This window comes from Cetorhinus maximus, chromosome 6, assembly GCF_964194155.1.
Source record: "Cetorhinus maximus chromosome 6, sCetMax3.hap1.1, whole genome shotgun sequence".
Taxonomy (NCBI): domain Eukaryota; kingdom Metazoa; phylum Chordata; class Chondrichthyes; order Lamniformes; family Cetorhinidae; genus Cetorhinus; species Cetorhinus maximus.
Genome location: NC_135884.1, coordinates 17342205 through 17365692, shown reverse-complemented (window position 1 = coordinate 17365692; position 23488 = coordinate 17342205). Strand labels below are relative to the sequence as shown.

The 23488-nt window shown below is 39.1% G+C and overlaps 1 protein-coding gene and 1 long non-coding RNA gene across 4 annotated transcripts in view; one reads left to right on the top strand and one right to left on the bottom strand.

Moving 5' to 3' along the window:
- The window catches only part of LOC144681576 (peregrin-like), a 39734-nt gene that overhangs the window by 4382 nt on the left and 11864 nt on the right, over nucleotides 1–23488 (bottom strand). The window contains exons 3-13 of one of the 2 annotated variants that reach the window (XM_078543283.1): nucleotides 20827–20983; nucleotides 20234–20365; nucleotides 17884–18012; nucleotides 17395–17707; nucleotides 15240–15551; nucleotides 11605–11892; nucleotides 9992–10139; nucleotides 8763–8896; nucleotides 7240–7355; nucleotides 4970–5124; nucleotides 3874–4015 (exon numbers count right to left, since the gene is read on the bottom strand). In XM_078543283.1, coding sequence (XP_078399409.1) covers nucleotides 3874–4015; nucleotides 4970–5124; nucleotides 7240–7355; nucleotides 8763–8896; nucleotides 9992–10139; nucleotides 11605–11892; nucleotides 15240–15551; nucleotides 17395–17707; nucleotides 17884–18012; nucleotides 20234–20365; nucleotides 20827–20983 — 2026 coding nt within the window. The remainder of the gene's footprint in view (nucleotides 1–3873; nucleotides 4016–4969; nucleotides 5125–7239; nucleotides 7356–8762; nucleotides 8897–9991; nucleotides 10140–11604; nucleotides 11893–15239; nucleotides 15552–17394; nucleotides 17708–17883; nucleotides 18013–20233; nucleotides 20366–20826; nucleotides 20984–23488) is intronic. The other variant, XM_078543284.1, reaches the window with a different exon arrangement.
- Nucleotides 3964–9495, top strand: LOC144681577 (uncharacterized). Of its 2 annotated transcripts, none has more exons than XR_013576800.1 (2): nucleotides 3964–4019; nucleotides 8798–9495. It is a non-coding gene; the product is annotated as an uncharacterized LOC144681577 (long non-coding RNA). The 2 variants fall into 2 exon arrangements; XR_013576799.1 differs by having other exon boundaries at nucleotides 3964–4072.

The window sequence follows — 23488 nt, the reverse complement described above, 5'->3', positions numbered from 1 at the left end:
GATTTGGAACATTTTTTTCTCCAGTAAGGTATTATAGCCCATTCCTCAGATCTTCCACGCAATCACAATCAGTGGAAATCCAACTAACCTGAGCCTTTGTCAATGTCAATTTAAAGTCAGCCAAAAGCAGGTCAGTGCAGGTTCCCTACATGCTAAGTCAGGAAGTGCCCAGCCTCTGTTCGGTGCTTCACCATCACAGCATACCATACGTATGGAAGGGTACAAGTCTACATTATACCACTTTTTGATGTGTTACAATGTGGCTTCAGCATTCAAATATTTCTATGTTCAACTCACCAAGGATGGCAGTTCTCCTAATGAAAGCCACCATGATTTTGGGAGTCTTGAGGCTAGGCACAATAATGTGATATTTTACCATTTACATTCCTCTCAGTCATTGCTTTCAATAAGCTGCATGAGTACTAGAATCCAGGGTTATGCAATGAAATATAATGCTTTCATGATCAGGCTCTGGAGAAAAAAAATGGTAAACCCAACTGAAAGATCAGCAAGCTCATACTTTTTTTAAACATTTACTTGTAAAAATGAGATTCAGGATCTTATTTTGCAGAAAAATACTTAAGGACAAAATTATGTTGGATCTTTATCTAAGAATTCTGCTCCTTGAGAATATGTTTCCACATAAACTAGCGTTCAAAAGCTAGTCAGTCAATGATCCAAAATAAGAATCCATTTGAGCACTCAATGGAGATTGTACTCTCTCCTTTTGATCTCCTTAAACAGCAATAATGATGGGGTGGGGAAGAGAGGACAATACTATTTGAACTCTGACCCTCGTAAAAACTGTAACAAAACTTAAAACATCTCCTTCCCAAGAGCAGGTGCCTGTCAAAAAGCTATGAGTGGAGATCAGGGTTGCTCCCAGGCTCAGATTTCAATCCTGGTGTAGCAATATCATGTTTGCTGACATAGTTACCGTACTTCAAGGGTATAGTGTGAAGTGCTTTCGGCATTTCAATGTGATCAGAGGTGCTATTATTATTAGAAATACTGACAAGGACTGAAGTTTTCAGTAGTATCGTTAGACTGACACCAGTCCAGGACGATACCATCCCTGTCTACAATAACAGCACAGCTTAGGAAAAGCTGTTGGATATGGTACCCAAATATGATTTTTTTTTCCTACACAAACAGCCAAAACGGGCAGGTCATCATGTTGTTTTACCAGGAACACAAATGGGGATATTTACGCTTGGAAAGGATGCATTTTATTTCTGCTTGCTTCACCTACAGGAGGCATCAACTCTTGCTGAGTAGAGTTCCACAGACACCAGCAACCCCATAAGGTGCTAAACTTTAACGGTAAGTCCAGACTGTCTATTCAGTACTACCAGAAAAAGTTGATATTGTCATCATTCAACATGTGCGTTTTTCAGTGGAGATTCAGTGGACAAGGGTTCACAAGCAGGGGTGTCACTGGATTATGATCAGAAGCAGAGACCCTGGCTAATTAATTCCCCTTTCACTCAATTCCCACCCAAGCTGAAATCAGCACAGACCTGGGAGTGAATTGGCAGCTTCTTGGGTTTGTGTGGCTCAGTATCATATCAGCAGTCCATTTACCCACAATGAGATCACCCTCGGAATAAAATATTCTAATTAATTGTTTTCCATTTCACTGGCGGAGGGGGCATTGAAATACTTTACACTGAAAGTACTCCTCCCTTCACCAGGGAGACATACATGGAAAGTGTCCTAGCTTTCTTCCTAAAATCTTTAGCTTTCAATTACAGATTCCTGTTTGAAGTAACACAGATGCAAACTTTCAGCACAACTCGCCATCTTAATGCTCAATGTTAAATCAGGGCCTTTAGGAGAACAGAGGGCACCATGCTCCATTCACAATACTGTACCTAGTATCCATTTAGCCACTCTCAGTGCTGGTGACTTACTCCTTCGGGCCTCTTATTAGGCCAGAAGTTGGTAAGGTCCTACAGCATTTATATGCCTGCTATTGATACAACACAAGGTTGTGTTAAATTACTCACCCATAACCAAATAGGGTGTCTGTTTCAGACAGAAAATGGTGGCAAATTTATTGGAAATTGTCAACAACCTAATACTAAGGAAATTCTATAAAAACTAATTGGGCTTAGCTGTGGCTGTGAATTGCTTTAAATGTAATGTTATACATGGCAACAAATAAGGTAGTTCCATTAAGGAGACAACTTTTCCATATCCCCTTAGTAATTGGCTTTTCTGGAATGCACACAAGTTTTAAATCTAATAATTCTGCTAAGCTCATCAGCCTTTTTTAAAAAAAGACAAAGTCCAACTCAGTTGTTTCCTACTCTAAACCTAGAGGTTTATTCAATTACTCATGTAGCCTACTGATGGTACCTTTAACCAGTTAATCATCCACATTAATTAAAGTGCCCTCTCTGAGCAGATTCTACATCCCCTCCCCCACTAAAACACTCGCAGGTAAAACTATGACTGAACAGGAATGCAGAAGGTGATCATTTTATCACCCCACCTGTGCAAACTATTCACACACCAGGAATGTGAAAATGCAGCTCTAACAGCTTGTAAAGCGCCAATAACTGACTCTCATACATACTGTTCTGTCAAGAAAAACACTTCTGTCCAGCAGTTTAGAAAGTACTGTCAGCATAATTTAAGCCAAATAACAAAAAAAAAGTTGAAAGGGAGACCATATTATCTTTGGGTGAGTTCTATGCTTAACTTGTTTTGCAGAAGGTCAGACAGTAACACTTTTGCTGCAACTTAACAGGCAAGCCTAAGGCTAAATCTGAATGTACAAATGTGATTGTGTGAGAGAAACTCCAGAGTTACAGATAAATGTATGCAATTGTAAACTTGAATGTAATGTGGATAAGAGTAGTCAGGGTATGTAACTTCAAAAGCTTAAGTCTTAACTAATTTTATAAGAGGAATGAGGACTTTTACTTTGATTAAATTGCAGTGTATATATTACAATTATATATGGTTTGAAGTGTGGTATTTAGCAGCAGGTGTAAAATCACAATTACTGTCCCAAAACAATTAGAGTTGTCTTTATGTAATTTAGAAGTGGAACTGAAGTCTAGCAGTGAATTTGTTCACTTTCATTATATTAGTCACTTTACTCCCCATTTAATACCTGAAAACCATTGACAGTAATTATTTCCCTCTGGTCAGAGTTCTCCATGCTTACTTTCTTTTTTAGGTCATCTGGATTGGTAGGGTATATTTTTCCTCAACTGAAAATTATGGATAAGTAATGTAATGGAGAAGTTTTAAGTTCTGGTATAGACCTGTCCTTTATAAGCAGGGTTTTCATAATGTAAATGTGAATATCATAAGAGATGGACTTTATACAGGAATTGTGAGTCCATAATATCACTTATTCATAATTCTAAGCAAGTAAAAGAGTTAAGGCAATCCATGGCTTCACAGTATCCGATGCTATATATTGCTAATTTTATGCTCTGAATTTAATTAAAGTGAATTATATGGCTTCTGATTTCGCCAACTTTATATAAAAAAAATCTAGACTTAGATTTAGCCAGATCTGATGACTGTCCCTTGCTTTAATTTTGTGTTTTAAAGAATGGTTTGACTCGTGCTTAACACGATTTAGTACTGCTGGAATAGCTGCTCTGCTTCCTGTTTTCAGAACCCTCGGCTGTCCATCGGCTCATGTCTAGCGGCCAGCACTGTTCTGTCTCTGCTCCATACTTTATAGTTTAAAATTCAGTGCTTTGAGACGGTGCTGTCTTCTGCATTTTACACTCAGTATCACTGAGCTGCAGGTCCATTTTTATTTTAAAAAAATAAAACATTAAAAAATGAATGAAATTTCTATGGTCAGTCAGTGTCACTGGAATCGCTGCTCTGTTCGCCCTGCACCTTGCTTCGATGCTGCATGGCACGATGATATGCAATCTGCACCGATTTCCTGATGTTTGATTTCCTCCCCTCTAACATCTTCATTTTATCCAGGGTCTGGTCCACACCAAGAGGAACAAGTTTTGTGCGAGGGAGCCATTGCCTGGGTAACAAGAACACATTATGTACCAGCATTGCATACAAGTGGCCAACTAAATATGTAAATATTTTCACCAACCAAATTTATTTTCCACTAAACAATCTGCTTCAATCTCCTCTTTCCCTGTCTAACCCTGCTCCTGCCAGTCAAATATATGTAAAAGTCAAATTTCTGAGATCCATTTTCTAGGCAAAAAGTTAGGGGGTTGAATTTTACATGGCAAAGAGTCAGCACAGATACAATGGGCCAAATGGCTTCCTTGTGCACTATAAACATCCATGTACAAATTGGAGCTTTATAATGGAGATCACAATCTCAAAACATACTCTATTTGGTAGATATTAGTACAACATTGATAATATAATTAACTGGTTTAGTTTATAGCTATATGTTTAGAAGAAAACTTCAATTGTATTATTTGACTTAAATTCTGAAATACTATGGAAATTAGAGATTAACAGGTTCACTCTCATCTCACCAAGTGCTTCTTATGCAAAGCTGAAATGTGGTCCATTAGTGTAAATGGAAACATATACATATAGGTAAGAGGCCATTTAATTCACTTAGCCCTCTCCATTCAACAGATGATATACAACTTGCACAATTAAAGAATCCACTGAACTGATTTAGGTTCCTAGAGATGTGAATAACCACAAGGGAATAAAACCCTTTTGCTAGAGCAATCTGAACTTAAGCCCATTACCTTGCTGTCTCATTTCTCCCTATATCGTACCCTGCTTCAAATATTTATTAACATTTCCCTTAAAGATGCAGTGCATACTGCCTCAGTTACTCCTGTGGCAAATTCTTCCTTGCTCTGGATAAGTACACTTCTCCTAACATCTCTCCTTACTCTCAGTGACGATTTTAACTTGGTTCCCAGAACCTATAGCACCTCAAATTAATCTAATTCAACCCTGTGGTCTGAACAAGAAAGAACAGTTTCTTTAATATTACCATGTTCTCTTGTTGTCAAAGAAAAGAACGAGGTAGAGGTGTTCCCGTGCTTCCACGGTCATTTGTTCTCCCAGTTTGAGCACATCCAATGGTGGAACAGGGATTGGAACACCGTGATGGTACAGTCCTTCCCGAGGCATCTTCGGATCTATAATCTGTGGAAGCAGATATAGATATACAGCAGCATCTTAATAACTACATTCTCTAGAATCTTTGTGCTTTTCTAATATGGTCTATACCAGATGGTTTAAAATAATTTATTTCCTTCTCAGCAATGTTACAAATACAAACTTTTTAAAAGGATTTTATGTCCCTTTTAAATAAGGCTAAAATGTTGGAATGAAGGGGATCATGTGACATGCTCTGAATTCTGCCCAGCAACCAGCCTCGTGGCTTGGTTGTCAAAAGTTAAAGAGGAAAAAGAGGTTGGAAGATTTGCCTAGCGAGAGAGGAATCTCCAGGGTAACCCTCACCATGAAAGTCAGTCCTGAGATTAAAAGTTACCCAACTGGGAAAGGAGAAAGGAAGCAGGCCATCGGGAGCGAAGAATAGCTTTGGACTGGTTCTGGTAGAATAGTGTCCACTTAAGGGACAATGTAAAGTATAACCATGGCTAGGGAGTTTTAGTCATTTTAAAAGTTAAATGGGAAAACTTTTTTATACTCTATCGAGTTTAAGTTGCCTACAAATACAGTGTTTAGTCAATGTTACTTTTAGTTCGTTTGTTGCAGTAAAAGTCTTAAAACTTGACATCTTGTCATGCGATCCTTCCAGTCAGTCACTGGAAATTTAAATATTTTAAGTTATCGATCTCTGAGGATCGTAAGAGCAACCAATTGGTGCAATTTAAAATTTTCGCATCAGACTTGTTCTCTGTAATGTAACACTAGTTGGAGTTTGTCCCATTAGAAGCTAACAGCAAGAAGTAGCACACATTTAGGAGTATACTCTACTCAATTCCTTTGTAATTGCAGCTTCACATTGATATTTGTGGCTAGATTCTGTTGAGGTCTATCCACCACTGTTTTTGTATAGGAATCCTGGACAACTCTTAACTATTTTATTAATGGCAGTGCAACATGTTAGAGCACTGAGGTACAGTGCCACAGAGTGGTGGGACATGGATTTGCACCCATGATTCTCTGTGTGGCAAGTTCCTGATTTTGGCTATGCCATTTTTCCTAAGGTCTATATCATTAAATCTCATTTCTCAAATGGAAGGTATGGAACTCCGTACTACGCTGAATGATTTTAATTCGTTGCACATTGTAGAAAATTTTGAAAGTTTAGTTTTCAATATGGATATTGATTGACTTGGGCAGCAATGTTGTCAGTATAATGCAACACTGCCATCTCTGTTCCCAATGTAATACTGAGTCAAAACTGTCTAAATTGGGTTTCCACTAGCCCCAGTACCAAATAATGGGGAAGTGAGGAAGTGTATTCTGCTGATAGGTTATTATAAACCTAGCAGTTGCCCTTTCATTCTTATTAACAGCATGTTTTACGGTTTAAGTTGTTCAAATTGAACACAGCAGATATTTTCGTACAGAGTTCCATAAAGTGGCATCATAAAGTTAATGACCACACCAATGGAGAGCCCTTGTTCAGCGACGTCAGTGCAATGGTACCACATCAGGGGGAATTGAGCAAGGTATACATATTTAAATTCTAGTCACATCTGGATCAGAAATTCTATAGCGCAGGAAGAAATGGAAATAGATTTTATTGTGGATTATAAAACAGGAATTATTCTATCTATATGAACTGGATTTAGAGAGGATGGGAAGGGATATAGTGACTTTCCAATATTCATCCCTCAATCAACATTGCAAAAAGCAGATTATCTGGTCATTATCACATTGTTATTTGTGGGAGTTGCTGACTGCGAATTGACTGCCGCATTTATACATTACAACAGTGACTATACTACAGCCAATGAAGTTTTTTTTTGAAAAGTACTTTGGGACGTCCTGTGGTTGTGAAAGGCACTATATAAATGCAAGTCTTTTTTTTTCTCTTTCACTGGTCAACAGACCAAAGTTCAGCTTATTCATTCTGTTTGCTAATGGGAGGTGCTGTCCTCAAATGAATATACTAAAAAATCTTATAATTTTGCACAAAGGGTGAGACTTGTGCATTTTTCATAACTTAGAAATTAAATGGCAATGATCAGAAGTTGCACATTGTAAAAGGACCAGCAAGGATTAGCTCAGAGGCAAACTTCTTGATTGCCATTGCAACCTAATTCACTAAGTCAAAGGACATACCAGAGCTGGGTAGGATGGGTATCCCCTGCACTTTGCCCAGACCAAATCCAGGGACTCCAATGGACTGTCCTCATCATCTGACATCCAGCCTGTAGACCGGCTCAATCCCTTACGCACTGTTTTATAAGAAAGAGATTTAGCACATTCAACAGAGAAATTAAAGAAAGTTCTTTATGCAGTCATGCCATATGGCAGGAATCTTATCTGCTTCAAAATTCAACTGAAATTTAGGAATCATTCAAACTTTTTTAACTAAATGTGGAAGGTAGAAAACTTGTTTTTACAGATAATTGAAGTCACTTGTTTTTATACTAGGATTATGAGTAAGGTTCAGATCTTCCATTCCAAATCAGTGTTTTGCCACACAAAATGCTACATGTCCTCACATCTGCATTCAATACAGCACATTTTTAGATAGTTTGAAGTCCTTTAGATTAGCACATTGGACAAAAAGATATTGGGGAATACTACATTGAAATAAAAGCCATTAAGATCCAACTGGCCCATTTTCAAAATGTTAAACAGTTATGATGAACAAGCTTCTTCCCCAGTGATACCATACAAGGACCATAATGGGAAGTCAAGTTAAGATTTGTTAAAGAAGATCCTTCACTTGGAATCTGGGTTACTTCTACACAGTATGAGGGAGAAATGCTACATACCAGAACAGAGTGCAAATATTTCCGCCAACATTTTTCCCAGGATGATGCCCAACCTAATTGCACTAACTAATGTAATGCTAGTGGGGTTAGCTGAAGCAAGATGTGCACAAAGATACATTCTGCTTTAGAACTGAGGAAAAACTGATTGCAGAGTGTGTGCAATGTACTGTTAAAAAGCATGTAATACACAGAAATGGCCAAAGCAATTCAAACCCCAATGTGAATTGTGACTGTGTATCAATATTAAACATTAAAGAAATATTTAAAAATTGCAATTGTTGAGAATTGTAATAAGAGCAGAAAATGCTGGAAACACAAAGCAGGTCCATCAGCAGCTGCAAAGAGAAAAGATGCATTAACCTTTTGAAAGTATACATCCAAAATGTTAACCTATTTTATCTGCTGTGTGCTTCTTGCATTTTCTGTCTTGCAATTATATTCTGGCCTTGTAACAAACTTTGATCTAATGCTTTGTAATCTTCATAAAATTCCATTTTTGTTACATATAGAAACTTACATTTTCTTACTCATTGCATGCTACATTGCTATGCAAATATATGCCCTAATATAGCATCCAGCACATTTAATACACTGGCATATGCATATGTGTGCACATAGATGTGTGCATACACATTTTTTTTTCATGTATTCTGCTACTAAAATGTCAGGTGCTACTGCTGTTGTCAAACTTGATAGAATACACAACACTTTTACCTTTTCACCTACCTCATTCAGAAAAAACTTTAATCTTCCTTGCTTGACAGCACCGTTTGTGTTTATGACTTGATAGAAGGAAAATGTTTTAGAACTTAAGTGACAAATTCTAAAACTTTTTTTTACCCCCTCCAAAAGTGGACTCACCACCATGTCCGTGCCTGCTTGATCCAATTGGATAGGATTCATTCTCTGTACAGGAAGTATCCTCACTACTATCTTCATGGAAATTCACTCGAGAAAAAGAAGGTTTCCCTCGACCCTGCTTCGAAGGCGTTGTGCTAGTGCGAGAAAGAAGACACTTTTTAGGATAGAAGTTTGTGGGGAGAACTTGGAAAATGGTATTGTTTCCTCTACATACACACTACTCTACTTGCCACCCTCCAGATAATGGGTGATACCCACTCTTGCATGTCCCTCTCAGTATTCATCTGCAAACTTTGTCATTATGTTAGAGAAAAGTGGCACTATCACAAAATATGTTGCAACATGGTGAGACTTGGGCAACTTTAGCCTAACCAGCACATCGCAGATCTAACCCAGCCAGTAAAATAGAGCATCAGAGAGGAAAACATAATTACTCAACACTCCAGCTGTTATTCAAAGAAAGTGGTTATATGTCATTAACTCTGTGTAACTCACACAACATAGTTAACACTGGAGGCCTACCAATTATATGTTGAATATAGACTTTGAACATATGCTTTTTAAGTCTGCATTGTTGCTTTGAACAGCAAATGTGACTGTTACACTCTACTGTAATTTGGTTAAAAACCTAGTTAAGACAGCCAAGTTCACTGTTGTACTGAAGAGGTGTTAGATTCTGTTGATTTACTCTGAACTTGAGTTTTACTTTTACCAATAAAAAAACAAACTGTGATCTTTCTGTTGTTGTCGATAATAGTCAATACAATTTATCCTACATAATGAGCGCATTATGCAGATACACATTTTTAAACCAATGAACCAAGGTCATACACAGCAAGGCCAAAAGCAGAGAAAATATATTTCTTGTCTACCTGAACAAGGCATCTCAAACCTTCGAAATGCACACCTGACTGAAACAGTACAAATTCCATATCAGCCATTATTATAGCCTGAATGAGACTATCCAATGAGTGCCAAACCTTTGTTTCACTTAGTAAATTTATTAGTTTTAAGGAAAAGCATAATCCTAAATTTTGTGTAGTAAACTTGTGCCCACTCAAGTCAGTTGATTGCCCGAGTTGGATCCTTACTATGGCTATAGGCAGAAAACCTGCCTCTCATAAATCTGTGCTGCATTCAAACCTAAGCACGAGAAGTTACACGACAAGATGCTGAGCCCAAATCATTATTTACCTCAGTAATGAATACATAAAAGAAAATTCAATTACCTAGTGCGGTCTGAAGCTGCACTGCTGCTCGTGCTGGAACTGGACTCGGTGTCAGAACTGCTACGTGGGAGGCTTCGCTCATTCCGATACACACGGAAACTCTCATTCACGGGTTGATTGCCTCCATCAAACCCATTTGCTGGCAAACCTGAAAATGCAAACCAGATTGGAAAAGATGTGCTACTCACACAATATTTTAATTAATGGTCATTTTCCTTTTAATTCCTCACACAGTTCCATGTTCCGTACAGGAATTAGATGGGTTATAGCATTATAATCAGATCTTCACTAGCGGGCCTGTGGTTCTACCAAGCACAAAATCATGTCACCTATGCTACCAATGCCAAATTAACATCTTATACTTTGGGTAACACTGGTAATAAGGGCCACAATTGTACAGGTATCTCAGGGTGCACCAAATTGATGATAATCCCAGAGTTTTGCTCGATTAATTTTCAGAATTAAGAAGGCATTACTAAGAACTTTACCTTTTTAAAGGTTGGGTACATTCCACCACAGAAAAGGTCTGACCTGGTCTATACTCAAGAGGTCAATGGAAAACCCAGTTTGATGAGCCAAACGGTTTTCCTTTCTTTCCTTTGTTCTACCAAGGTTTTCTCACAAAATTCTTTTGCCATCATTCCAACAGAGCCCTTGGAGACTGACAGAGGAGGTCAAACTACAATGTTTTCTCTCTCTCTGTGATGGAAGTGTCAGTCAGTTACCTCTCTGCCACTTCCAACAACAAAGTGAAAATTGCAAATGAAAACTTGGACACAATTGCAGCATATTAGAACTCCTGTCAGGCACACCAGCAAGAGCTCAAAATGTTGAACGTTATAACACTGTGTGTACTGCCATAAATAGCCCACAACGAAATACAGGAATATTGATGAGAAGGTAATAATTACCACTGAGATTAAAAAAAAACATCAATTTCTCAACACAAATGAAATGCTATATATCAAAGAAATCTTTTGTTTTCAGGTACTCATCGTGGTTACGAATTTCAGTGCTGGCAAACAGACTATTTTCCTGCCTGCTGTTTCCAGTGCCAACATCAAGTGCTCCCAGACTGAGTACTGCCAAGATCGATCAGGATAAGTATCCTCCACACTGCCTCAAAGATGCAGCCTCTCCGAGTCAGATGATGAGTAGATTTTCATCTTCACTGTTTGGAAGGTAATCTGGTGAAACAGATTGCCCGCTCTTTAAAAACACTATTAAGGCAAGCAATCCGCACTGCTAGATTACAGTCCAAAAAGCTAAACTTATGGTTTAGTACCAATTTATACTAATTTATAATCAGCAACTAGACTGAGGTGGCAAAAATGCACTTTATATGGGAACCACATGACCCACACAAAAAGATGTGCATTCCACCACTAATGGATAGATACAACATCAGGTCCTAGAGTTGAAAAGTCATTGGGATGCATTTTCCACCTGCTAACTACAAATGGTGGTTAACTTTTGTCCAACATGTTAACTGATTGCTCCAGCTGGTCCTTTGGCATTTTAATCAGAGCTTCACTGTCAGAATTTTAAATGTTTAGCATTAGTAATCTAGACAGGCAAATTTATTTCAAGTCACCGTAAAGCACCGTTTTTACCTATGTGTGCGTCACCTCCAGCTGATTTGTCGCTGTCACTTTCGGAGCTCGTGCTTGGGCTGCGGCCTCGTTTCCTTGGCTGGCTGGATCTGGTCAGAGTTTGTGGTGCGGTTGGATTCTGAGGGCTACTGCCCTGGTTCGGCGGGAGCTGAGTGTCACGATTCTTCGGTGGCCGCCCTGGACGTTTGGGCAAACCTACACATTTGTTTTTGGATTTTGCTGTGAAAAGGAATTTTGTCCGTCTACCAACTTCTGCTGCCGAGGCTGATGAAGAGGTAGTGCCCAGACCTATAAGAGTAACATTTTTCAATAAAGGCCAAATGATAAAAGCCAACGCTTTATGACCCTTTGAGAGAAGAATGCCCTTTTGCATCACTTAAAATACAATCAAATGACCACCTAATAACTTTAGAAACTTTTAAGTAGAATCAAATGCATGTAGTGACATAGGGATTTTTTCTTAATTCAATAGAATGGTTATAGCACAGAAGGAGGCCATCTGGCCCATTGAGTCTGTGCCAGAACTCTGCAAAAGCCCTTTCCTTGTAGTCCTGCATATTTTTTTCCCTTCAGGTGATTATCCAATTTCCTACTGAAAGCTACAACTGAACCTGCCTCTAGCATGCTCTCAGGTAGTGCATTCCAGATACTAACCACTGCGTAAAAAAGGTTTTCCTCATGTCACCTTTGATACTTTTGCCATTCGCCTTAAATCTGTGTCCTCTGTTTCTTGACCTTTCCACCAATGGGAAGAGCTTATCTCTATCTACACTGTCTAGACCACTCATGATTTAAAACACCTCTATCAAATCTCCACTCGATCTTCTCTAAGGAGAATAACCCCAGCTTCTCCAATCTATCCATGTGACTGAAGTCCCTCATCCCTGGAACCTTTCTCATAATTTTTTTTTTAAACTGCATTCTCTCCAAAACCTTCACATCCTTCCTAAAGCATGGTGCCCAGAATTCGACAATACTCCAGCTGAGGACGAACCAGTGTTTTATTAAGGTTCATCATAACCACACTTGGAATACTGTGTGCAGTTTTGGTCTCCACATTTAAGGAAGGATATAGTTTCACTGGAGGCAGTATATTGAAGGTTAGCCCATGGGATGCAGGGGTTGTCCTATGATGAAAGGCTGGGTAAATTGGGCCTATATTCTCTGTAGTTTAGAAGATTGAGAGTTGATCTACTTGAAACACAAAATTCTTAAGGGACTTGACAGGGTAGGCACAGAGGCTGTTTCCACTGGTCAGGGAATCTAAAACACAGAGGAACAGTCTCACAATAAGGGGACGATCATTTAGGACCGAGATGAGAAATTTCTTCACTCAAAAAGGTTGTGAATCTTTGGAATTTTCACCCCGATGCTCCGTCGTTGAATATATTTAAGCTTGGGATAGACAAGTTTTTGTCTCTCAGGGAATCAAGGGACATGGGGAGCGGGTGGGAAAATGGGGTTGAAGTCCAAAATCAGCCATGATTGTATTGATTGGCAGAGCAGGCTTGACAGGCTGTGTGGTCTACTCCTCCTCCTGCTTCTTGTGTTCTTGCTTTTGTACTCTAAGCCTCTATTTATTAAGTTTAGGATCCTACATGCCTTTCTAACCACTTTCTCAATCTGCCCTTCCATCTTTAACGATTTATGCATTTTTACCACCGGGTTGCTGTTCTTGCACCCCAGTGAGAATTATCCCCTTTAGTTTATATTGCCGGGCGGCATGGTGGAGTGGTCAGTGCTGCTGCGTCACAGCTCCAGGGACCCGGGTTCGATTCCAACCTTGGGTGTCTGTGTGGAGTTTGCTCGTTCTCCTTGTGTCTGCATGGGTTTCCGCTGGGTGCTCTGGTTTCCTCCCATCATCCAAAGACATGCTGGTTAGGTGGATTGGCTAAAGTTAAATTGCCCTTTAGTGTGTGTGTGAGAAGGTGTGCATGCTGTGATGGACAGAAAGCTGTTTCATATTATACTGTACTCTTGGAACTCATTAAGCCCCGCCCACTTCAATTTCTTTCCTCCTTGATTTTTTTTTTCCTGCACAAACGTACATAACCACGCAATGTATCCAGACAATACTCTTGGGAACCTCTGGGTGTCTGATGATCCATCTTACAGGCAAACTGACCAGTATCAAAAAGCCAGGAGTTATAATCAATTCCCAGTTGAAAAGTATATTTGCATAAAACGTTTTCTGTAGATTATTCCATATCTAACACTTAACAATCCTCTTCAACATTAAGCGTAAATGATTTTATTTCAATTAACTTTGAGGGGTGACTAGAGGCAGATGTTTTACAGGCTCTGCACAAATAAGAACTCTGCTAAGAACAGCAGTCACTGACTGAAATTTCCACTACAGGGAATTTGCAGGACTAGTCAAACCCAAACAGATCTCAATTCATCAGCAAGTCACTGAAGTGTAAACATTCAGCTCAATGATTAAAAAGGTCAAATTCAAATTCACTATTAGCTGCGTTATGGAGATAAAGCCTGCAATTGTCACTACATTTGCATGGCAGTACCAGTAATCAGGAAAATTGGAGAAAAGGAAGAGTGAGGGCATTATGGAAAACTATTACAATAGGGACCAAAGTAAAAGACACAATAGAGGCAATATATTATTGCCATTTTATTACACATCAAATCAGATTTTTGACAAAAAGTATATATTCCCTTTGTTTCCTCTTATTATAAAGGCAACTGCTGAATAGTAACGGAGTACTTAGCACCATTTTGTCATTAAGAGTTTTAAGAGTTGAGGCATTTGTATATTTATTGTTTCTCATTCACTCCTTATCACCTTAATTTGCTTTCACAAACTGTAAGATAACACAGCGTGGCTAAAGAAAACTGGATTTTCTGGGGTTGCCTGAGTTGAAACTGCTGACATTTTCTGCTCAACTTTAGGCCAGCAGCCTGATCTCCTCTGAACAACAATAATTAGTAAATAAAAGTAAGGTATTAGTAAATAAAAGTAGGGTATTAGGCACTATTCCGTGCCAGGATAAGATGGACCCCATGTAAAATCTGATGTCTACCTGTTGCTCCATTCTACTGACAATGCTAGGGACATCGCAGCAGTCTGTCTGCCCCCCCTGGCTACTTAGCTAGGAGCTTTAAATCCTAAAACACTGAAACAATGGGTAATTGAGAGACACTTGTGTGTGTTGATATCATCCCTTTTAGGACTATATGAAAATCTACTGAATGTACTTCACCTTTAATAAGCTTATATTAAAGCTGTGTTTAGATAGTGGGGTGTTTCATTTCATAAAAAGTTTTAAACTGAAGCAAGCATTTGGTTCCCCAGTACCCGAAATGAAGGTTAGAGAGGTGAGAGCAGCAATTTTTAATGTCATGTGCTGAGAGACAAGTGCTGGCTGAAAGAATTTTAAAAGACTCCCAATCACTGGAGCAAACAGATTTTCTCATAATCTAATTTGATTCAAATTTCCTTAAGTGATCTCAATACCAACCTGAAGTAAATATGACCCTTGCCAGCTATCCACAGACTTTTTTTTTCCATTTTTTAAAGCCTGAACTAATTTAGTAGTTCCTCATCCAGCTTTTTTTAAATTTCTCTGCAGAATCTGGGTAAGAAATGAAGATCATTGAGAACTTGGTTCCATCCATACCTTTCCCAGTCTCGTGGCTACTGCTTTCCTCAGCGGCACTGTCTGTCTGTCCGTCTTTAACAGACGGGTTAAGTCCAGCCGCAGATCCACGACCCGGTGCACCATGCCGGTCTGATCCGGCGTTTGGCTCTCTATGCTGACCAAGTTTCCGTCGAATCAGAGCAATCTCCTTTCGTAGGAGCTTAGCTCGACGTGACCGTCCATTGTTCTGCTTAGTGGAGCCCATTGTGTCCAGCTTGTCGAGGAGCACTTTCAGCTGTTCCTCCAACGGCATATGTGATCTGTTCTCGGGGACCAGAAGTCGATCCACTTCTGGCAAGACACGGAGACCAGAGAAAGAGCAAGGCAAACAGAGAAGTTGTTTGAGAGAGAGAAAACAAGGAAAAAAAAACAAATAGAAAAGAGGCAAGCCAAAGAAAACAGTAGAAAGAGAAAGCATTCACAATCAGGTTTCTAATGATGGATATTACTGTGAAGATACATGACAATCATTTTATCATGATCTTTGAGACTAAGCAGTAGACAGTTTGATAAAGCAGCAGTAAGAGGTATTTGCCATTTACTATTGTTCGCACATTTTGTGTTTATACACTGTGCAAATTCCTACAATGACAATTGGATTCAAGAATACACATAAAATTATCAGCTCAAGTTTTGTTTCCAGTAGCGTAAAGCATGAACCTAAAGCAAGAGAAGACTCGATCAATTTTAATGATTGGGTACAAAAATTACAGGCATCCCAGTGCAGGTTAAGACATGCCAAACCAATGACCAACACCTCTTTTTAAATAGGAAGGACAGGCACTTGTATACTAATGTTATAAAACTCCAAAGATCTCACTGTATTTTTTGTTTGTTTTAATTAGTTATTTTTCTTTTGGCGAGTTTCTTCTTTGCAAAACATTAATTCATGCTGAGAGATAGTTCCACAGGTTCCTGCTATCTAATCAAAGTGGCTCTTCTTTTAATGTAAGATTAATTAGTTAGAGTTGGCAGATGGTACTGTCTTGTGAGTTGATGAGGTTGCCCCAGTTCTTGCTTAACGCACATGCGTCTGTTCCAGTAGGACTGATTTGCCCTGTCCTAGGCCAGAATACCAATGCTAATTGCCACATCTCTACTGGCATCAAGGTTGCAGTTAATATCAGAGGCTGGGAAGTGAAATGGACACCTTTCCATTTGTAGAGCCGTTACATTTTGCCCTTACCAACAGAGCCATTTTAAAGTTATATTCATCAATTAAATACATGGGAGCGGAGCTCTTGCATTAACAGATCTCTTAAAGTTATGATATCTAAAATATCTCGTTTAAGTTCAAAATTCAGTTTTCTATACTTTTTATACAAATTTATATTTAGCTAATTATATTATTACTTTCTTTTTATCATTTTACTTAACTATACCACAAGCTGAGCCTTGCAGATATCAAGGTATACTTTTTCAACAGTGAACTCTGAGTTTTAACAAGAGATTCATCAGATAGCATGCTACCCAGAAAAGTCTTAGATTTGGTCTCTGGTGTGTGCTGAATTAGTTGATCTCAAATCCTGGGTTTGATTTCTAAGGTGTGACCTCAGCTGGGAAGATGGTGGAAGGGCCATGACAGTCCTTTGCTCAATAATGTTGAAAAAACATCAGCCAAGGTTTCTGCTGCTGACTGTTCACCAATCCACCTTTGCTGGAAAGTGCATGCATGTCATTGTCGGGTGAGGACAGGTTCAGTCTCTGTATTGACACCCTCCAAAATTGAAAAGCCACCTGACAGTCACTATCTAGGATTGCACGTAAACACCAGTCGTTAGGCTACTGCTTGCTGTGGAATTGTGCCCAGCATGAATGAGCATGACAGAAAAGGGAGAACATTGAATATGGAAAAAGAATAAAAATTCATAAAACAGCTGCAACTATCAAAACTTTTGTCTTCTCACTGCTTCAGATATAATTACTGTCTTCCTAATCTATGGCCAAGAGGACTGCATAAATTGGTTTGGGAACTGAAACTGGGCTCCACAGTAAAACCGAATGCAATGAGCTACCAAATTTGGCAAGGAAGTCATTTTAAAACTCAAGGGATATGATATGCTGACTCTTCCCAACCAATAATGAATGACATGTATAATTAATACATCTTACTAAATGTTCAAACTGCACTCACCTTCTTCCCAGAAGAGTTGTCCCGTGTCTTCTGCTGGCACGGGTTCAGGCACATGCATTCCTGTCTCATAATCAAAGCTAATTTTTTCTGCTTGCCTGCGAGCATACTTCAGTACTGCACCGCCTTGGTCTCTTAGCCTGATTGCTGCACGGTAAAATATTGTATCCTTTGCATTGTACTGTAAGCAGTTGTTCACAATCAAACTAAAATCCTCTTCAAACTGGTCAAACGTCCGATACTGATGGCCCTCAAGCTGTGTCTTCATGGTCTGGAAATCCATTGGTTTTTTGATATGATCCAAATAATCCGGAACCTGATCGCAATTTAAAATGTAAATGAATATTAGAATTAAAGTAATGGTAATTAATTTAATAGCATTTAATTTAATTTTTTAATTAGCATTTAATTTATTTACTTAGTATTCTGAAGCTAGGAATTTATTCAAACGCCAAAGCCAATTATCAGAAGTCCACAATCAAAAAAGCATACCTCTTTTAGTGGCACAGGTTCGCCAAAGATGTTTCCTGTGTCTTTCTCCTGGAGCTGTTCTAGCGTCTTACGCAGAAGAATAAGGAAAGGGGTCAGCTGCAGCTCCATTGCAAACTGCTGTATCTTAAGCTGGTTATACCAAATCGGAAAGAGATTAATTAGAAATAAAATTTGCAGTGAATAAAACTGATGTCTTTCTTGTAACAAATAACGCTTTCCCTATCTGTTCAAGAATTCAGTGCCCTTCTTACCATAGTTTACAAATCTCATATCTGAACCAAAAGTTGCAAGTTGAAACCCCACTTCAGGACCTGAACTCATTACGCCAGCTGACCTTTCAGCATGGAATGCTGCATTGTTGAAAGTGCTATCTTTCAGATGAAACATTAAATTGAAGCTCCATCTACTGCCTCAGTTGGTATTAAAGATCCCATGGTGCTATTAAAAAAAAAAACAGGGATCCTTGATGCCCTGAGCAACATTTTCCTCTCAACTATCATTTGGCCATTTCTTTCATTGCTGTCTGTGGGATCAAGGGTTGTGCTTTTCTAAACAAATAAGTTATTGTACTTCAAAAAATAATTCACTGTGTGATATACTTCTGGAACATGAGTTACTATGTAAATGCATGTCAGTCTTCTTTCTGATCAAACGTGTCACTGCAAAATGTTTCATACAATTCCAGCAAGGAACACAGAATTAATGCTACATGTGCTAAAATACTCTTGAAATAATATAGTCCACTGATTCTTCGCTAGATTTTCTGGAACCCTCTCCCTGGTAAAGGAACAGACAGCAAAATATGCCAATGATTTTGAACCTCTGCTGACATAAATAACCCCACGCACTCCTCACCCACCCCCTGCCCATGTTTTTAAACAGAATTCTATTTATATCAATACCTGAAGGCAACTCAGATAAATTAGCAAATATATTAATATCCATGACAGATTAAAAGCAATCACATAGCAAATTAAATTGTGTATATGGAAGATTAGGGGTAGAAATTGGCATGTACTGCACCCATTTCTAGGGCATTAAAGAGATGCAGAGTATACCAATTTAGTAGTGGGACAGCATGAGGCCAATCTGCATAGGTGCTGGTCCCACTATTAAATTCACAGGGCCGGGGCAGATGCCTAAAATGGCCTTATCTGTGTAAATTAGGAGTCTAACACCTGACTGATCCCATTTGAGAAATTTGTTGGTGATGAATGGAGCAGGCATTGAGCTTACCCACTCAGGAACCTCAGCAGCCTCCAACTCCAGCTAAGAAATGAACAATTTTTGTTAAATAAACTCATCCGTAGAGCAAGGAGGTGCAGCAGTGCTCCATCAACTTCACAGAAGTTACGATTGTCCCTTGAAGCCTGCTCCAATCCCTCCTTCAGGGCCTACCCAAAGGGCCACTGCTGGCAAGGCAACAGTATTAAAGGTAAAACAAAAACAGAATTACCTGGAAAAACTCAGCAGGTCTGGCAGCACCAGTGGAGAAGAAAAGAGCTGACGTTTCGGGTCCACATGACCCTTCAACAGAACTGAAGTATAGTTAGGAGAGAGGTGAAATATAAGCTGGTTTAAGGTGGGGGGCGGGGGGAAAGAGAGTATTAAAGGTAACCCTGATTCACAATATTGACCATCCACATGCAATGACACTGTCACTGGGTATAACATTGAAACCATACTACTTGAAATTCTTGAGATAATAGTTGCACTTTTAGCAAAGGGAAGGTCTTTACAGATGAACTGATGTCATGTTAACTGTCATAAGTAGTGAAGCAATATTGTCAGATTGAAAGGGGGATTCCCCACAACTGAGCCAGTTATTCTGACAGAATCACATAAGAGGCTACAGCACAGTTAACTAGTCTATGCTGGTGTTAATGCTCCACATGAGCTGCCTTGCTCAGCCTTTCATCTCGCCCATCAATATATCCTTCTATTCTTTTCTCACTTATATCTTATCTAGCTTCCTCTTTAAAGAGTCTAAGTTATTCCTCTCAACTAGCAAGTTCCACATTCTTACCATTCTGGATAAAGAGGTTTGTCCTGAGTTCTCTATTGGATATATTGGCGACAATCTTATATTTATTATCCCCATAACTAGGTGGAAACATCTTCTCTATATCGGGTTCATGAAACCCACAATAATTGTGAAGACCTCTATTAGGTCCCCCCTCAGTCTTCTCGTTCATTGTTTGTTCATCCTGAAACAGGGTGTTTAACCTGTATGAATACATAACTAAGCTTAAATATAAAATGAATCGATATATATGGAACACAATCCAAAGTTTACAACCTAGCACGACAGCAGGCCATTTTTAAAATTAAATTTTAAGAGCTGCCCAACCTCTTCTCGCTTTAACTTTTCTCGTTTACGGATCAGCTCCACCAGCAGTCGTGCTCTTTCCAAGTCATGTCGCAGTCGCTGCCACGATTTCAGCTGCTCTTTCAGCGCACAGTTTTTCTCCTCTGACTCTCTCTGAAGTTAGTAAGAAAACAGTATTAAATACTTCCTCACTTCCTGTGCATGTAAAACAACAGATAAAGGGAACACTGGCAAATTGACAGGGGAAGTTACACCTTGGAATCTCTTGCTGAACGAACACTAACTCTACACCTGGGCTGAGGAGGAGATGTCAATTAGTCTGTGTTTGCTGTAAGAGTACCTAAACAATGAATGAACTAAGTCAGACAGTTGGGCTTTTTTCAGCTTCCTGCTTTTGTGTTTGTTAAAGTGACAGTCATTATAAACAAACACAAAGCAACATGTTAGTATTTTGTATTAGCTGTGGGAGTCTAATGCAAGGAAATCAAAACAATCTGAAAAGAACACCCAGTTTACTGGATTTGCCATTTTAGTTTCTAACTAGTAGTGCTAGCTGTCATTAGATGCTTACATTTGTTACCTAGTGAAACCACGTACAGAAAACCCTAGTATACCTGTTCTGCATTTCGTTGAGACTGTAAGTGGGACTGTAACCGCCGAAGGAGTGGGACACCGTTTCTTGACTGACGCTTTAACGTCCAATAACTGTGAAGTCGCTGCATGAACTGGCTCTTACGCTGAATAGATAGTCGACCTGTGATCTTACTTAACCTAAAAATAAGAAATGAGATCTAATGTTGTTTACTCCTATTAATAGTGACAGTGCTTAAACACATTTTGGAATGGAACATATAAGTTTCATTAGCATAAGCAGATGGTGCAAAGCTACAATACAAAATCAGTGAGTTCTCAGTTAAGAGACCAGAGTTAATATCTCAGTTGACTAGATTATCTGAAGAGATCAGGTTGTGCATTGCTAATGAATGCCTTGATCTTACAGCACTATTAACTATAAACGTGGAAAACGTGAGTTCACCACCCTCACAGAGGACAACAGTCTACATAGAGAAAAGAGAATGACAAGAAAAAGGAGCTCCAAGCGTTGACTGTTTCCCTCACCCTACCCCCTCCATTATACTGCAGCCCATACGGTGACTCAGGTCACCCAGTGGTGGTGGTGGTCCTACTTTCCTACTGCAGGTTGGGTCTCCATTCTCTCAATCCTTTTCTTCTTTATGTTAGGTAATTGCTTCTATCCACCACCAAACTTATCTAGTGATGCCAGTTCTGTTTGGGGGAAAAAGTGGGGTAGTGGAGGGAGATCCACTGGGAGAGGATGAGAATTTCATTCCTGATTATCTCACTCCTCCAATACCAATTAGAGCAACATGGGGCAGGTTCCCAGCACTGAGCTAACCTGACTTTTCAGCCAGTGAATAATGCATTACACGGTGTTGGGCAACATGGAGTAACAGGAAGAAAATAACATTTAGAAACACAGTGAAAACTGGCCAAGCTGAAATCCAGCTGTTGTTAAGGACAGAGTTAATTGGATAGACCAGTAGGCACGATGGGCCAAATGACCTCCTTCTGTGCTTTATGATTCTGTGTTTAAAAAGGTTTTTGCAGAATATTCAGTGTAACAAGACATGCACATTACAAGCCACAATATTACGTGGCAATCATGTCACATACTAAGGTCTTGTAATTTACATAATTTATCACCTTTCCAGGAATACACTTTTTAAGGAAAACAGTTTGAAAATAATGAAATTTTAAACAATTTCCTCGCCTATATAATGTGACCTAATGTTCTGAATGTATTCCTTGAGGAAGGGAACGAGGTTTTTTTAACTGCAGATATTAATATGCTTATGTTAACACTGAACTAAAAGGGAAGATAATGTACATATCCTGAAATCTGACTGCACCTGTTGCTCCATAAAATTCCAGACATCTCTTCAGAGATATTCAGCCTTTACCATATTGCCCTGGGCTGGAATACTGAAAGCACTGGGTAAATTATTACAGTTGTTGATCTGATCACCGTGTGCTAAAGCTGGGCTACTTTCTAGTTCATAACCAAAGCAGGCATTTATTAATCATACTAAATTTCCATACCCTTTTACTTTGTACCTTTTATTTTCCTTCATCAGCTCTTTTTTGATCAAGCCTTTCACATAGAACACTGGATGTTGGCCCAAAAACACAAAGCTAAATGCTCTCTCAATTATCAGGCAATTGGTCAGCCCTTTCTAAGCAACATCATTATGGAAACGCCATCAGTTTAAGGACTGCACAGTTCAAAGAGAAGGCCCACCTCCATCCTCTCAGCGCAACTACAGATGGAGAAAGAACCCATCCTTGCCATTACAGTCCACATCCCAAAAACATATGTATATAATATATTTAAAAAATAACCTGCAGCCTTTTTAACCAATACATCTGTACCAGGCTTCCCTTCTGTTCCCCCTCCCAAAGTGCATTTTGTATAAAAACAGAAAATCAGCTACATCTCTTCAAGCCCATTCAGCTACATCTTTCGAAGTCCATTCATGCACAATGGCACACACCAAAAAACAGATTTTTTTTTAATCTTCTCAATGATCAGGTTTCATATGAACAACAAAGACTGGTTAGTGGAGGACAGATTGGTGCCACTGCCCTGCAGTTTTGATGTGTGATGAGCAGTGCGTATGATGCTCTTGTTTATTTCTACGTACCCATCTTTCATTTTCACAGTTAGTTTCACTCTTTCTCATTTTAGACATTCTTTCCCATTGTATTTGGCCTCTCCTTTTTTTTACCCTTCTTTGAATATCTGGCTCTTTGCGATAAAAAGTATAAACCCCATCAGCAGCATTAATCATGGCACAAGTCACAAAGACAGGCACTCTGTTCACCAGACTATTCAGCTGTAATCAATCCATGCATGGGCAACCATGGACTAAACCTTAAACCGCAGGGTTTGAGTCCTCCTGTTCACTTCACACTTCTTTTGAAATGTTTTCCAATCCTTGTTGAAGTTAGAAATACAGTTATTAAAAGCAATATAAAAAAGTTGAGTTTAGTGAGTATCATCTCTCACTTGCAGCTGAATTCTCTCTTATCTGGCCCACACTATCTTATGCACAGATCCATAAGCTAATACAGTATTTTCATTGATTCAAGAAAGAACAAAAAACACAGCAGCTTTCCAATAGCACAATGTCCCTGGACTCTCTTCTTTTCAAGTTTGCTTCCTTGTTTTGATCAATTCACATTCACATGATCCAT